The sequence below is a fragment of the Monodelphis domestica genome, chromosome 2 (genome assembly GCF_027887165.1).
Source record: "Monodelphis domestica isolate mMonDom1 chromosome 2, mMonDom1.pri, whole genome shotgun sequence".
Classification (NCBI taxonomy): domain Eukaryota; kingdom Metazoa; phylum Chordata; class Mammalia; order Didelphimorphia; family Didelphidae; genus Monodelphis; species Monodelphis domestica.
The window spans coordinates 68,617,895-68,632,894 of record NC_077228.1 but is presented as its reverse complement, the minus strand read 5'-3'; the positions used below and the strand labels follow the sequence as shown (position 1 = coordinate 68,632,894).

The following is a 15,000-nucleotide window of genomic DNA, read 5'->3' as shown; positions in this document are numbered from 1 at the left end:
GAGGATACAAAATAAAAACCACATGCCTTCGGATGATTAGCCCATTTAAAATCCCAGCACTTAGCTTACCACTATACTTGCTGCATCATTTGCAAAGGAAGAGAGTGTGGGAGGTGTTACTTCCAGTTAAATACCAATAATGTGATCTCCCCAAGGTGGAGACTCAAGAGAGATTATAGGGAATTCTGGGAAATACCAAGGACTTCTCAGTATTAAAGTCTAGGGTTCAAAATATCCATTTATACAGTGTTCACACCTTTTTGTGGTTAGTTCACACCTTCTTGTGGTTAAAATGGGTAGATCTACTTTAAATACTGAGTTAACACTTTGGGGATTAAAATCTAAAAATATACCGGGGATTACAATTTTATCTTCACTATCAAGGAAGAGCTAAGTACCTTCATTGTTACAATTAGGAGAAAGCCAAATCCAATCTTTACAGAAATGTTATTTACCTTTAAGGTCAGGCAAAGATGCTGGTGGAAAAGGTTTTCATTTTATGCTTTATTGCTTAACATAACTTACTCTACACATGTAATGCTGCATTTAAATGTGAAATTGGCCTTACACATTACTTATGATATGTAACTTCATTGCTAAACTTCATTGCTACTTTTTTATTTTACTTACTTATCATCATTTTGTTCACTGAATTTTGGCTGTTTTTCCATACTTTCCTCAATTTCACTTAGAGTCCATTTCAACTCCTTTTCCATGGAAGTTTGTTTCTTCCTCCCTTTCAGAACATTTTGATAATGTGTGAAACAATTGTAGTTACACAGCTCCAGTGCACAATCTGTTGCAACTTTTTCTGGGTTTGTCTTTTCAATTAACTGTTTAATTTTTCCCCAGATCCTCAACATTTCCTTAATCTTGCTTGTACTGATTACCTCAGGCTCCACCCCACTAATTTCCTGCAAAACCTCCATATGCTGCTGCTGCTGTAACTCCTTCAATTCCTCTGTCATCAGGACCCATGGCTAAAAGTTAAGAAATTTGCCCAAAAAACCCTGATAATAAAGACAAAAATAAAGAAGAAAGCAAAAGCATTTCAATACAGATGCTCTCCTCATGGCCAGATAAACATAACTAAATGAGACAGGCTGGTATAATTTGTGAAACTGTACATTTGGCAGCTATCTAGTGGAGGATCATAGAAGTTCATGATTCAAATATCAGTTCATGACTTAAAGCAAAAAACCCCAATCATGATAGCTTATATCTCAAATTGCTGATGACTTAAGGTGCTTGTGTATAAAGGTACCACTGTAGTTTCTTTTCCTTTTTCCTTGATCACCTCAGGAAATAAACCTAATAGTGGTACTGCAGGGTTAAACGGAACACAGGTTTATAACTCCTTGAGTATAATTCCAGATTGCTCTTCAAAATGGCTGGATTAATGTTCATAGTTCCATGAACATTGTATAAATTTTGCCCTTGTATCATTTTAGCCAATCTGATAAATATGAGATGATATCTCAGAACTGTTTTAATTTGCATTTCTCTAATCTATAATGATTTAGAACATTTTTTTCACATAGTTACATATGGTTTGGTTTCTTCTTTCCAAAAGCTGTCTATTCATATCTTTTGGTCATTTAGCAATTCAAGAATGACTCATATTCTTACATTTGTTATGAAGTTCTTTTTATATTTTAGACAAAAAAAATCTTTCTGGGAAACTGTCTATAAATTTTTTCTCTAATAAGAGAAATAGCTTTCCCTCTAATCTTGGCTATATTGGTTTTATTAGTACAAATTGAATATATTAAAATTTTCCATTTTCCATTTCATGCTGCTTTCTATCTCTTCTTTTTTCATAAATCCTCCTATTTCTAAATGTGATAGGTAATATGTTTCCTGTTCTTCTAATTTTCTTATAACATCTCCATGTATTGTTAGGTTATTTTAACCTTATCTTGGTAAATAGTATAAGATATTGGTATATATTTAGTTTTTACCAAAGTGCTTTCTAATTTTCCCAACAATTTTTACCAAACAGTGGATACTTATTCCAAAAACTTGGATCTTTACCTTTCTAAAATACATGGTTACTATAATCTTTTACAGTTGTTTGTTGTGTGTCTATTCTGTTCCACTGATCTACTTTTCTATTTCTTATCCTATATCACATATAGTTATGATAATACTGCTTTATAATATAGTTCAAAATCTGGTACTTCTTGAACTTTTTCCTTAACATTTTTTCATTATTTATTTTTATATTCTTGACCTTCCATTTTTCCAAATAAATTTTGTTCTCCTTTTTTTCCAGTTCATTAAAATGACTTGTTAGTAATTTAGTTAGGATGGTATTAAATAAATAGGTTAGTTTAGATAGGATTGTCATTTTAATTATATTGGCTTTGCCCTTCCATGAACAATTAATATTTCTCCAGTTATTCAAACCTGACTTTATTTGTATAAAAATGTTTTGTAATTATGCTCATAAAATTCCTGGACTTGTTTTGGAATACATGTTCCTAGTTATTTTATTCTATGTATGATTAATTTAAATGGGCTATTTCTATATACTTTGTAGGACATTGTTAGTAATATATAAAAGTGCTGATGATTTATATGGTTTTAATTTGTATCCTGCTACTTTGCTAAAATTATTGATTCTTTAAATTAATTTTTAATTGAATCATTAAGATTTTCTATATCAGATTCCTTCAATTTATTTTTCTTCTTTTATTGCTTTTGCTAGCTTTGTCTCTGCCTCAGAATCCCTCCTAGTCTCATCCAAAACTCAAGTCAAACTCTACATCCTACATGAGATCTTTCTTGATCCTTTTATAGCTTCTAGAGACAATCTCCACTTGTTTTTCAAATTACCTTGTATTTATTTTGTATATATACATATATGTTTATATATGTGTATATATATATTGTTATTGTTTAGTTAACTTTCTAGACATTTTGACTCCTAGTGATTCCATTTGCAGTTTTCTTGGCAAAGACCCTGGGATGGTTTGCTATTTCCTTCTCCAGCTCATATTATAGATAAAGAAATGGACAAACAGGGTTAAATGACTTATCCAGGGTCACACAACTTCTAAGTGTCTGAAGCCACATTTTAACTCAGAAAAGTGAGTCTTCATGACTCCAAGCCCAGGACTCTATTCACTATGCCACTTAGCTAACCCATATGTACACATATACATATATACACATATGTAGATCTATTACAATGGGAAGTGTTTAAAGTAGATAGTAAGGATGGCCAGAGTGGAGATAGCATGGGGTGAAAATGAGCCTGCTTCTGGTGTAGAATGGAAAGATGCTTGGGGAAATGACTGAAGAAGGAAGAGAGTAGTCAAATTTACTAATTATCTTCAATTGTACTTACTGTACAGTGGAAAGAAGACTGGATTTACTGATTGAGGATCCAAGCTCAAATCTTGACATGACAACTTATTAGATCTGTGACCTAAAGCAAATCAATTTAGCTCTTTATCTCATTTGTAAAATGACAGGTTCAGCCTAGAAGATTTCTAAAGTCCCTCTCACTTCCACCTCTATGATACAATGACCTGACCTGTTTGTTCAAGTTAAGATCAATCAAGTTGGTTGAATGTGTATAGACCCAGTCAGAGAAGTGACTATAATGACAGGCTTCTCTGGAGCTTGACTTCTAGAGGTCTTATGGATTGGTGTTTGGGGACAGCACATGTAGCCAATGAGAATGGAGATTGGTAGATGAGCAACCAATGAGAGTCATGGGGATGTCAGCTCCATACTGGTCAGTTGGCCTCTAGGTTGTGGTTAACTGACCTTGTGGAGCCAAGCTTCTCTTCATGTGCTGTTAACTGGGCTTTTACTTTATTTCAGCTCTGGGATACCTTGGAATTGGAAGGAAATATTCGTGCTCTTGGTAGACCAGAGAAGGGTAGTAAGGGTAGGACCAGAAGGAAATTCTGGTGATTGAGGGTGGGGCAAAACGAGAAAGTGAGGATGATTGGAACTTGGATGTCACTTGAAAGAGAGCCGACATGTTGGTCAGTTGTTTCAGTCATGTCTGACTCTTTATGATGCTATTTAGGATTTTCTCAGTAAAGTTACTAGAGTGATTTGCCATTTCCTTTTCCAGCTCATTTTTACAATGAGAAAGCTGAGGCAAATAGGGTTAAATGACTTGCTCTGGGTCACACACAGTTAGGAGATGTCTGAGGCTAGATTTTTAACTCAGAAAAATGAGTCTTTCTGACTTCAGGCTGGGCACTCATTCCCATGTACCACCTAGCTCCTCTGGACAGTTGGAACTCAAATGTCACTTGAAGGAGAGCTGAGTTGACTGAATGCTATAATCCTGCGACTGTCAACTAGATGTGGTCTGTTTTGTTTCCTGGCTTTTTCTTCATGGTAGATTGTGACTAAATAATTGTAAAATTAACATTGGGCATCTGTGGTACTAAAGACAATGCCTTTAAAATGTTTTTGAGACTATTTTAGGATGCCATAGGTACTTTTAGATCAAAGCTGGATGTCAGGAAAAAATAAAGCAGGATGGTTCCTATCCTCGATTCGCCCATCCTTTCAACCTTGACCATGATTCCTCCCACATTCTACTCTTCTCCAATAGGAGTTTAGGAGGGGATGGGGAAAGGAAGAAGAGGATGGGAATATGGGAGGGCCACCGAAGATATCATTCTTAGGCATTTGCGTCCTTGTAAACGGGGCAGAGGAATTAAAGATGCCAAAGGAAGTGCCTTTTCATTCAATCACTGATTTAGCTATTTTTAAAGAGCTCTCAAAGATGGAAATGATGTAGGAGATGGAAGAAGGGTAATCATTCTCTTATATATGTGATTTGTGAGAAAAGAAGAGCTCAGGTGGTATGAGTATGGAGGTGGGGAGAACTTTACTTAGGCCCTGGAAATTCTCATTTCTCTTTTTCTGTGTGCTATATCCAGGGAGTAGAGTTAGCAGTGACTAATTATATCAAATTTCAAAGTGGGATTGGAAAAGCAGATATAAAAATGAACGACTTTGAAGAAAACATTAGCATGCCGAATCCTGACTTAATCTGTGGGAGGATAGATGAAGTAACCTCGTCAGAACCACATTTTATGCTGCTGCTATTTTTCATCATTTTTGTGGCAGGTAGGTCACCTAGTTCTTTAACTTCTTTCCCTTTCTATTCCTCAAATCCTTCCTCCTTGTCACAAAGCAATTAAGCCACATGCAAATCAAGAGTTACTCTGTCCAAGGCATGTGGGTAACTACCTTTGTGTGTCTAGAGTGCATGAGACCTCAGTTCAAACCATAACAGGACAATTCCTGGGATGTGATAAAAATCTACAAGAAACATTCAGGTGGGGAGGATTTGGGGGTGGGGGCTCTGTAGCATGTTCTCAAGGCTAGTACAGGATGTCTTAGAGATAATTAAGAACTAACTAATTAAAAGATCTAATACCTAGCCTAGCCTGACCCAGTATATAAACTGGGCTTGTGATTTCATGGGTGTGAGGAGCTGCCAATGAGCAAACTCCTTTTCCCAATGTAGATAAACAATTCTTTTTCAACTTAAAGTCTTAGGAGAGTTGTTAGGAAGCACTTAGAGGATTAGACTTGCCTAGGCTCATATACTCAGTATATGCCCAAGAGAGGATTTGAAGTCAGGTCTTCCTGACTCCAGGGCTCATTCTCTAACCACTAAATCATACTACCTTTCATCTTATGTATAATAGTTGCTTAATAAATTAGATGCTCACTTATTTTTCAAACAGCAGCAAGATCTGGAGTCAAGAAGACTCATATTCATGAGTTCAAATTTGGCGTTGGATGCTAGCTTTGTGACTGGGCAAATCACTTCACTCTGCTTTAGTTTCCTCATGTTTAAAATGAGCTAAAGAAGGAAATGGCAAACTACTGGGGATCTTTGTTAAGAAAACCAAAATGGGGTCACAAAATGTGACTGAAAAATGGCTGAACTACCAAACAAATATTTTCAAGCAGATTATATAATAAATGTTGTAAAGCAGGGGGGGCGGACTAGTTGACCTCTCAAGGCCTAGAGATGGAATTATATAAGGGTTTCATCTGTATTGGGTATAGAATTCACTTGTTTTATAGAGAATTCTCATCATTTCCTCTAAATTTCCCCTCTTTTCGAAACCCATGCACCTTTTTATTAGGGCTGCTCTTTCTATCCCCCTGTGAGGACACAGCAACAAACCAACTCCTTTGGCTTGAACTTTGAATGTTGTTGGTAACCAAAAGTCATTTTTGATTTGTTTTAATTTCCCATGGGAAATGGGCAGAAACAAAAGTAGACGGCACCACTGTGATAGTTATAGGAGTTTGGGAATCAGAAGGCAACTCAGAGAGTGTGTTGTCCAACCGTTTCATTTTCTGGGTGAGGAAGCCAAATCCTTAAGAAAGAAAATGAAAGGAAAATTTGCTCATGATCATAGATTATAAGTGGCACAGTTTGGATTTGAACACAGGGCATCCAGTGCCAGATTTAGTACTTTTTACTGACATGCTACCTCTCAATGTTCTCAGTGTAAAAGCAGTTTGGTACATACCTAAGATGGGGAAATGAGACATAAATTAATAGCAATATGTTATGTACATTGTTTCTAATAAGAATCAACTAGAATAAATGTGATCCATCTGAGCTTTTTAACCAAGAAAATGCATTTAAACCTTCCACCTTTATAAAGATAAGATAATCTCCCAACACTTTTTTTTAAGCTCCTACTGAGATTTTGCTTGATTTAAGTAGAACTTTAGAGTATATATAATGGTGACTTCAGTTACACATTAACTGAAGTTGAAACATGCAAAGAAGCAGCATGACTTTACACTTACTCTTTTGCAGTGAAGTGGTACGCATGGTATATATACAGTATCCAGACATCACTGAGTGTGAGGTCGTTTATTTGTGTTGATCTTGAGAACAGCCTTGCTCTTTTAAGATATAGGCTAATAGCATGTTGTTACTTAATGACCCAAAAGGAGAAAGATTTCAAATGAGATGACCAGTGAAAGACTAAACAATTTTGATTAATATTTTGAATTAGATTGTTCTCTGTAACAGATATGTTTTGTGTGTATTTCTTTAGGAATGTTGAAGGTTGTTCTAAGAAATTACGAACCAGCTATCTTGACACTTCTTTCTCTTTTTGGATTTTGCATAGGACTTCTGGGCCGCCAATTTAATGAGGTATCATAAAAAATAAGTTAGAGAATGGGATAAAAAGAAGTTAAGTGACATAAGTAAAATTAGTTAAAATGTGATTTTAAAAAATCTTCTGTTCTGAGTAAACGGAATAGTGTTTATAAGAAAATTCACTTGAAAAATCCCCTCTAGCACTTAAAATATTTTCAAAAGTAAGAAAATATTTTGTAAATAAAGGAGAAATCTGTTTTAGGAAGGTTTAAGACCTGGAATTTAGACCATTTAGTTTTATTTTGGAGTTCTTCACTGTCTGGCCTTGGTTTCTCAACTGTTCAACTATCATTTCTCTTTTATCCTCCTACACTGGCTCCTTTTCCTTTGTTTATAAGTATGTGCAGATTATCTCTTTTTTTAAAAAACCTCGGGGGCTACTGGGTGGATTGAGAGCCAGGCACAGAGAAGGGAGGTCCTGGGGTCAAATCTGACCTCAGACACTTCCTAGCTGTGACCCTGGGCAAGTCACAACGTCCATTGCCCTGCCCTTACCTCTCTTCTACCCTGGAACCAATACACAATATTTATTCTAAGGCAAGAAGGCAAGGTTTAAAAAAAAAAAAACCCTCTCCCTGAAAATCTTCCTTTAACTATTAGCCTGCCTATTTTCCTATATTTCTTTACTGCCAAATGTTATACATGTGAGGTTGTTGTCATCTGGTTCCCCTTCTTTAGCACCCAAAGGAAGGCAGGGTCAGCTGGTTCATAAAAACATAATCATACCCTATTGGAGAAGTGCAGAACTTCAGATATGTAGCCCATGTGTCCTGTCTTTCATGCAGCTGCCAAAACGATTTTCCTAAAGCATGCCAAAATCTATCATTTCTCTTTTCCTTAAATTCTAGTGACTTCTATTGCCCTTGGTATAAGCCTTTCACAAGGAGACTCCAGTGTCCCTTTCCAGACTTAATCTACTTATTTCATCTCTCTATATTGCACATTCTGGCCTAACTCACCTTCCTGCCATTCACCATACATAAGACTTCACTACCCATCTAGGGGAACTTTGCCCTTGGTTTCCATGGTGGGAATGGGTTCCCTATTCCCTTCTCCTCCTTGAAGCCTCTTCGAGCCTCTTTTTTAAAAAACTTTATTTAATTAGTCAATTTAGAATATTTTTACTTGGTTTCAAGAATCATATTCTTTCTCTCCCCTCACACCCACCCCTTCCCGTAGCCAACACACAATTCCACTGGGTTTTACATGTGTCCTTAATCAAAACCTATTTCCTTGTTGTTGATGTTTGCACTAAGGTGATCATTTAGAGTATATATCCCCAATCACATCCCCATCGACCCATGTAATCGAGCAGTTGTTTTTCTTCTGTGTTTCTACTCCCACAGTTTTTCCTCTGAATGTGGATAGTGTTCTTTCTCATAGATCCCTCCAAATTGTTTTGGATCACTGCTTTGCCACTAATGGAGAAGTACATTACATTCGATTGTACTACAGTGTATCAGTCTCTGTGTACAATGTTCTCCTGGTTCTGCTCCTTTCACTCTGCATCAATTCCTAGAGGTTGTTCCAGTTCACATGGAATTCCTCCAGGTCATTATTCCTTTGAGCACAATAGTATTCCACCACCAACATATACCACAATTTATTCAGCCATTCCCCAATTGGAGGTCATTCCCTCATTTTCCAATTTTTTGCCACCACAAAGAACACAGCTATGGACTCTTGTACAAGTCTTTTCCCTTATTATCTCTTTGGGGTATAAACCCAGCAGTGCTATGGCTGGATCAAAGGGCAGTCAGTTTTTTAGTGTCCTTTGGGCATAGTTCCAAATTGCCCTCCAGAATGGTTGGATCAATTCACAACTCTACTAACAATGCATTAATATGCCAACTTTGCCATATTCCCTTAAACATTCATTACTTTCCTTTGCTGTCATGTTAGCCAATCTGCTGGGTATGAGGTGGTACCTCAGAATTGTTTTGATTTGCATCTCTCTGAATATACGAGATTTAGAATGTAAGAGATTTTCATGTAACTAATTAATAGTTTTGATTTCTTTATCTGAAAATTGCCTATTCATGTCCCTTGCCCATTTATCAATTGGAGAATGGCTTGATTTTTTGTACAATTGGTTTAGCTCCTTATAGATTTGAGTAATTAGACCTTTGTCAGAGGTTTTTGTTATGAAGACTTTTCCCCAATTTGTTGTTTCCCTTCTAATTTTGGTTGAATTGGTTTTGCTTGTACAACCCCTTTTTAATTTATTTAATATTACTTATTTTACATTTTGTAATTTTTTTCTAACTCTTGCTTGGTCTTAATATCTTTCCTTTCCCAAAGATCTGACAAGTATACTATTCTGTGTTCACCTAATTTACTTATAGTTTCCTTCTTTATATTCAAGTCATTCATCCATTCTGAGTTTAACTTGATGTAGGGTGTGAGATGTTGATCCAAACCTAATTTCTCCCATACTGTCTTCCAATTTTCCCAGCAATTTTTATCAAATAGTGGATTTTTGTCTTGCTGAAGTCACTTACCCCAAGTCTATTCCACTGATCCTCCTTTCTGTCTCTTAGCCAGTACCATATTGTTTTGATGACCACTGCTTTATAGTATAATTTGAGATCTGGTACTGCCAAGCCCCCTTCCTTCACATTTTTTTTCATTATTTCCCTAGATATTCTTGATCTTTTGTTCTTCCAAATGAACTTTGTTATGTTTTTTTTTTCTAATTCAGTAAAAAAGTTTTTGGAAGTTCGATGGGTATGGCACTAAATAAGTAAATTAGTTTGGGTAGGATTGCCATTTTTATTATGTTAGCTCATCCTACCCATGAGCAATTAATGTTTTTCCAATTTATTTATTTAGATCTAGTTTTAATTGTGAGGAAAGTGTTTTATAGTTGTGCTCATATAGTTCTTGTGTTTGTCACGGCAGATAGATTCCTAGGTATTTTATATTGTGTATGGTGATTTTAAATGGAATTTCTCTTTCTAATTCTTGCTGTTGAGATGTTTCAGAAATATATAGAAATGCTGATGAATTATGTGGGTTTATTTTGCATCCTGCAACTTTGCTAAAGCTGTTGATTATTTTTACTAGCTTTTTAGTTGATTCTCTAGATTTCTTTAAGTAGACCATCATATCATTTGCAAACAGTGATAGCTTGGTCTCCACATTGCCTAATACAATGTTAAATAACAGAGGTGATATTGGGCATCCTTGTTTCACTCCTGATCTTATTGGGAAAACTTTTAGTTTATCCCCATTGCAGATGATATTTGTTGATGGTTTTAGATATATTCTGTTTATTATTTTTAGGAAAGGCCCATCTATTCCTATACTTTCTAGTGTTTTCAATAGGAATGAATATTGTATTTTGTCAAAGGCTTTTTTTCGCATCTATTGAGGTAATCATTTGATTTTTGTTGGTTTGCTTGTTGATATGGTCAATTGTGTGGATGGTTTTCCTAATGTTGAACCATCCTTGCATTCCTGGTATAAATCCCACCTGATCATAATGAATAACCCTCGTGATCACTTACTGGAGTCTTTTTGCTAGTATTCTATTTAAGATTTTTGCATCTATGTTCATTAACCAGATTGGTCTATAGTTTTCTTTTTCTGTTTTTGATCTGCCTGGCTTTGGAATCAGTGACATATTTATGTCGTAAAAGGAATTTGGTAGAACTCCTTCTTTGCTTATTCTGTCACATAGTTTGTATAATATTGTGATTATTCTTTGAATGTTTGATAGAATTCATTTGTGAATCCATCTGATCCGGGGGATTTTTTCTTTGGGAGTTCTTTGATGGCTTGTTCAATTTCTTTTTCTGATATGGGGTTATTTAGGTATTCTATTTCTTCTTCCGTTAATCTGGGCAATTTATATTTTTGTAAATATTCATTCATATCACTAGTTTACCACTTTTATTGCCACATAATCGGGCATAATAGTTTTTATGATTACCTTAATTTCCTCTTCATTAGAGGTGAAGTCTCCCTTTTCATCTTTGATACTGTTAATTTGGTTTTCTTCTTTTCTTTTTCAATTAGATTGACTAGTACTTTGTCTATTTTATTTGTTTTTTTCAAAATCTTATTTATTAAATCAATAGTTCATTGACTTTTGATTTTATTGATTTCTCCTTTAATTTTTAGGATCTCTAATTTTGTTTTCATTGAGAATTTTTGATTTGTTTACTTTCTAGTTTTTTAATTTGCATGCCCAATTCATTGACCTCTGCCCTCCTTAATTTGTTAATATACGAACTCAAGAATACAAATTTCCCCCTAAGTACTGCTTTGGCTTCATTGCATAGATTTTGAAAGGATCATTGTCATCATTGTCATTTTCTTCAATGAAATTATTGTTTCTATGATTTGTTCTTTAACTAACCAATTTTGGAGAATCGTATTATTTAATTTCCAATTAATTTTTGATTTGCCTCTCCATGTACCCATTACTAATTATTATTTTTATTACATTGTGATCTGAAAAGGTTGAATTTATTATTTCTCCTCTTTTGCACTTGTTTGCAATGTTTTATGCCCTAGTACAGTGATGGTGAACCTATGACACATGTCAGTGCTGACATGCACAGCCATTTTTTGATGACATTTGGCTGCATGGGGCCACATACAGAGAAGTATGGAGCCACATGCTGAGAAGGATGTTTTTTTCCTCGAAGTGACACACCATCCAAGTTATGTTTGGTTTTCTGGTGAATTTTGACACACCAAGCTCAAAAGGTTGTCCATCACTTCTGTAGTACATGGTCAGTCTTTGTGAATCTACCATGTGTTGCTGAAAAGAAAGTGTATTCCTTTTTGTCCCTTTTTGTTTTTCTCCACATATCTAGTAACTCTAATTTTCCTAATATTTCATTCACTTCTCTTACCTCTTTCTTATTTTTTGGTTTGATTTATCTAGTTCTGATAGAGGAAAGTTCATGTCTCCCACTAGTATAGTTTTTCTATCTATTTCATCCTTGAGCTCCACTAGTTTCTCCTTTATAAATCTGGATGCTATGCCATTTGGTGCATACATGTTGAGTACTCATATTTCTCATTGTCTCTACTGTCTTTTATCAGGATGTAATTATCTTCCCCGTCTCTTTTGACAAAATCTATTTTTACTTTGGTTTTGTCAGATATCATGATTGCGACTCCTGCCTTCTTTTTCTCAGTTGATGCCCAATAGATTTGGCTCCATCTGCTTACTTTTACCCTCTGTGTATCTACCTTCCTCATGTGTGTTTCTTGTAGACAACATGTGGTAGGATTTGGGTTTCTAATCCACTCTGCTATTTGCTTGCATTTTATGGGTGAGTTCATTCCATTCACATTCAGAGTTATGATTACCAGCTGTGTATTTCCCAACATTTTGATTTCCACTCCTAGTTCTGCCCTTTCTTCTTTCATTATTTCCTTCTACGCCAGTGTTTTGTTTTTAATCAGTCCCCCTAATTCCCACCCTTATTTTACTTCCCTTTCTACCCCCCTCCCTTCTTATTCCCCTTTTATTTTCTTTACAGTCTTTTTAAACTACCCCCCCACACACACACCCTCTCCCTCCCTTGTATTGCTTCCCTCCCCACCAGTCTGTTTGTTACCTTTCTACTTCTCTATGGGGTGTGAATCAATTCTCTGCTCCAATGGATTTGATTGTTCTTCCCTCTTTGAGTCAATTTCAATGCATGTAACAATTAAATATTTCCTGTCTCCAACCTCTTTACCCTTCCAGTGTATTGGTGTTCTCCCCCACTCCCACCATGCGCTTCTTTATGACATATAAATTTACCTCATTTTGTTTCTTTTCCCATTTCTATTAATATTAACCTCTTTCCCCCCCTCTAGTTTATATATATATGTACACACACACACACACACACACATATATAAATACACACATACATACATATTTATGTCTTGGCATTTCATCCTATACAATTTGTCACTGTTCCCTCTAAGTATAATTCTTCTAGCTACCAGATGATAATAACACTTTTTAAGAATTACCAATATCTTCTTTTCTTATAGCAATACATATCATTTTAACTTACTGGGTCCCTTAAAGAAAGGTCCCCCCACCCTTTCTTATTTACATTTTGGTCATTCTCTCAAGTTCTGTATTTGGGCATCAAATTTTCTGTTCAAGTCTGGTCTTTTCTTTACAAATGCTTGGAAGTCTTCTATTTTATTAAATGACCATTCTTTCCCCTGCAAGAATATAGTCAGTTTTGCTGGGTATTTGATTCTTGGTTGTAGACCTACTTCCTTTGCTTTCTGATATCATATTCCATGCCTTTTGGTCCTTTAGTGTAGATGCAGCCAGATCCTGTGTTAGCCTCACTGTAGTTCCATGGTATCTGAATGACTTCTTCTTAGCAGCTTGTAATATTTTTTCCTTCGTCTGATAGTTCTTGAACTTGGCTATAACATTCCTGGGTGTTGTCAGTTGAGGATTAAGTACGGGAGGTGATCTGTGGATTTTTTCAATCTCTACTTTTCCCTCTTGCTCTAGAATGTTGGTGCAGTTTTCTTGGATAATTTCCTGTAGAATGATGTCCAGGCCTTTTCTTTTGTCATGATCTTCCAGTAGACCAATGATTATTAAGTTGTCTCTCCTGGACCTATTTTCTAAATCTTCCATTTTGTGGATGAGATGTTTCATATTTTCCTCAATTATTTCATTCTTTTGATTTTTTTTTTTTAGTTTCCTGCTGCCTTTTGAAGTCATTTGCTTCTAGTTGTTGGATTCTAGTTTGTAGGAATGAATTTCATCCCTGGCTTTTTGGTCATCCTTCTCTTTCTGATCTTTCGTCTCCTTTGCCTCATTTTCAAGCTGCTTAATTTTGACTTTCAAAACACTATTTTCTGTTTCCAGATGATTTATTTTGCTTTTTAAGTTCTCTTCCCAGTTGTCGTCAGCCTCTTTTACTTGTTTATTGAATTGTATTTTGAGTTCTTCCAATGCCTATGTCCAATTCACTGGAGTTTCTGTGATTTTTCTTGGTGCTCTTTGATCTTCTTCTGTTTCATTTGCTCTTTGTTCATTGCCTGCATAGAAGCTGTCGATTTTAATTTCTTTCTTCTGTTGTTTGCTCATATTTGTCTCTTCTTTCCCCCCTGTAGTTGCCTGTAGTCTTGCTCCTCTCTTTATGTGCTGGATCTATGGGTTTTGGCTGTTCTGTTCTAAAGGGGCTTCTTCTTTGTTCTGCTGTTTGATCAGGTTAGTAAGATCTTCCCCAGCTGACAGCAGAAGCTGAGAAGGAGCTGACCTACCTGCCCTGTTGTCAAGGTTGTTGATTGTAGTTTGTTACTGCCTTTGCCCTTTGAAGCTTAGTCAGCAAGGCTCTCAGATCAGTCTGTGGGGAGGGATTGTTGGAGCTTGAGCTTCTCTGACCTCTTAAGGCTTCTTATCTGCCCTATTGATGAAATTGAGCCAGGGCAAAGGAGTTGATCTGCAAAGCTGGATGTGCCCTGAGGTCAAAACCTCCAGAAGGGTGGGGGTGGGCAGGATGGAGTGTCTCTGCTGTGACTGGGCTACCTGCTCTGAGCTTCTCCTCCAGCTGCCTCTATGCCACCTGTGTTCTACTCCCTGAGCCTGGCACAGATTTGCCAGCAAGGTACTCCATCAGGATTAGCACCCTTGCCCACCCAGAGATTCCAGCCACCGCTGGAGGCTCAGCACTGTAGGTGGGGGATGGGTCCTGGGACCTTCTGTCTTCCTTCCCCTTAAAACCATATGTTCTAGTGTTCAGGCTTTTTTTGGGGGGGGATATGCCTTTTAAGATGGGTCCAGGAGGAGGGTTCCCTAGTTCTGTCCTATTTTTAGATTTGGTTTTCAGTCT

General features: G+C 36.3%; 1 protein-coding gene across 3 annotated transcripts in view; it reads left to right on the top strand.

The window, feature by feature from the left end:
* The first annotated feature begins 3,060 nt into the window (after window positions 1–3,060).
* Window positions 3,061–15,000, top strand: part of SLC9C2 (solute carrier family 9 member C2 (putative)) — a 105,871-nt gene continuing 93,931 nt past the window's right edge. For 2 of the 3 annotated variants that reach the window (XM_056815561.1, XM_056815559.1), the window contains exons 1-3: window positions 3,061–3,901; window positions 4,917–5,106; window positions 7,074–7,174. In XM_056815561.1, the coding sequence (XP_056671539.1) occupies window positions 4,983–5,106; window positions 7,074–7,174 (225 nt within the window). In that variant the 5' untranslated portion in view covers window positions 3,061–3,901; window positions 4,917–4,982. The remainder of the gene's footprint in view (window positions 3,902–4,916; window positions 5,107–7,073; window positions 7,175–15,000) is intronic. The other variant, XM_056815560.1, reaches the window with a different exon arrangement.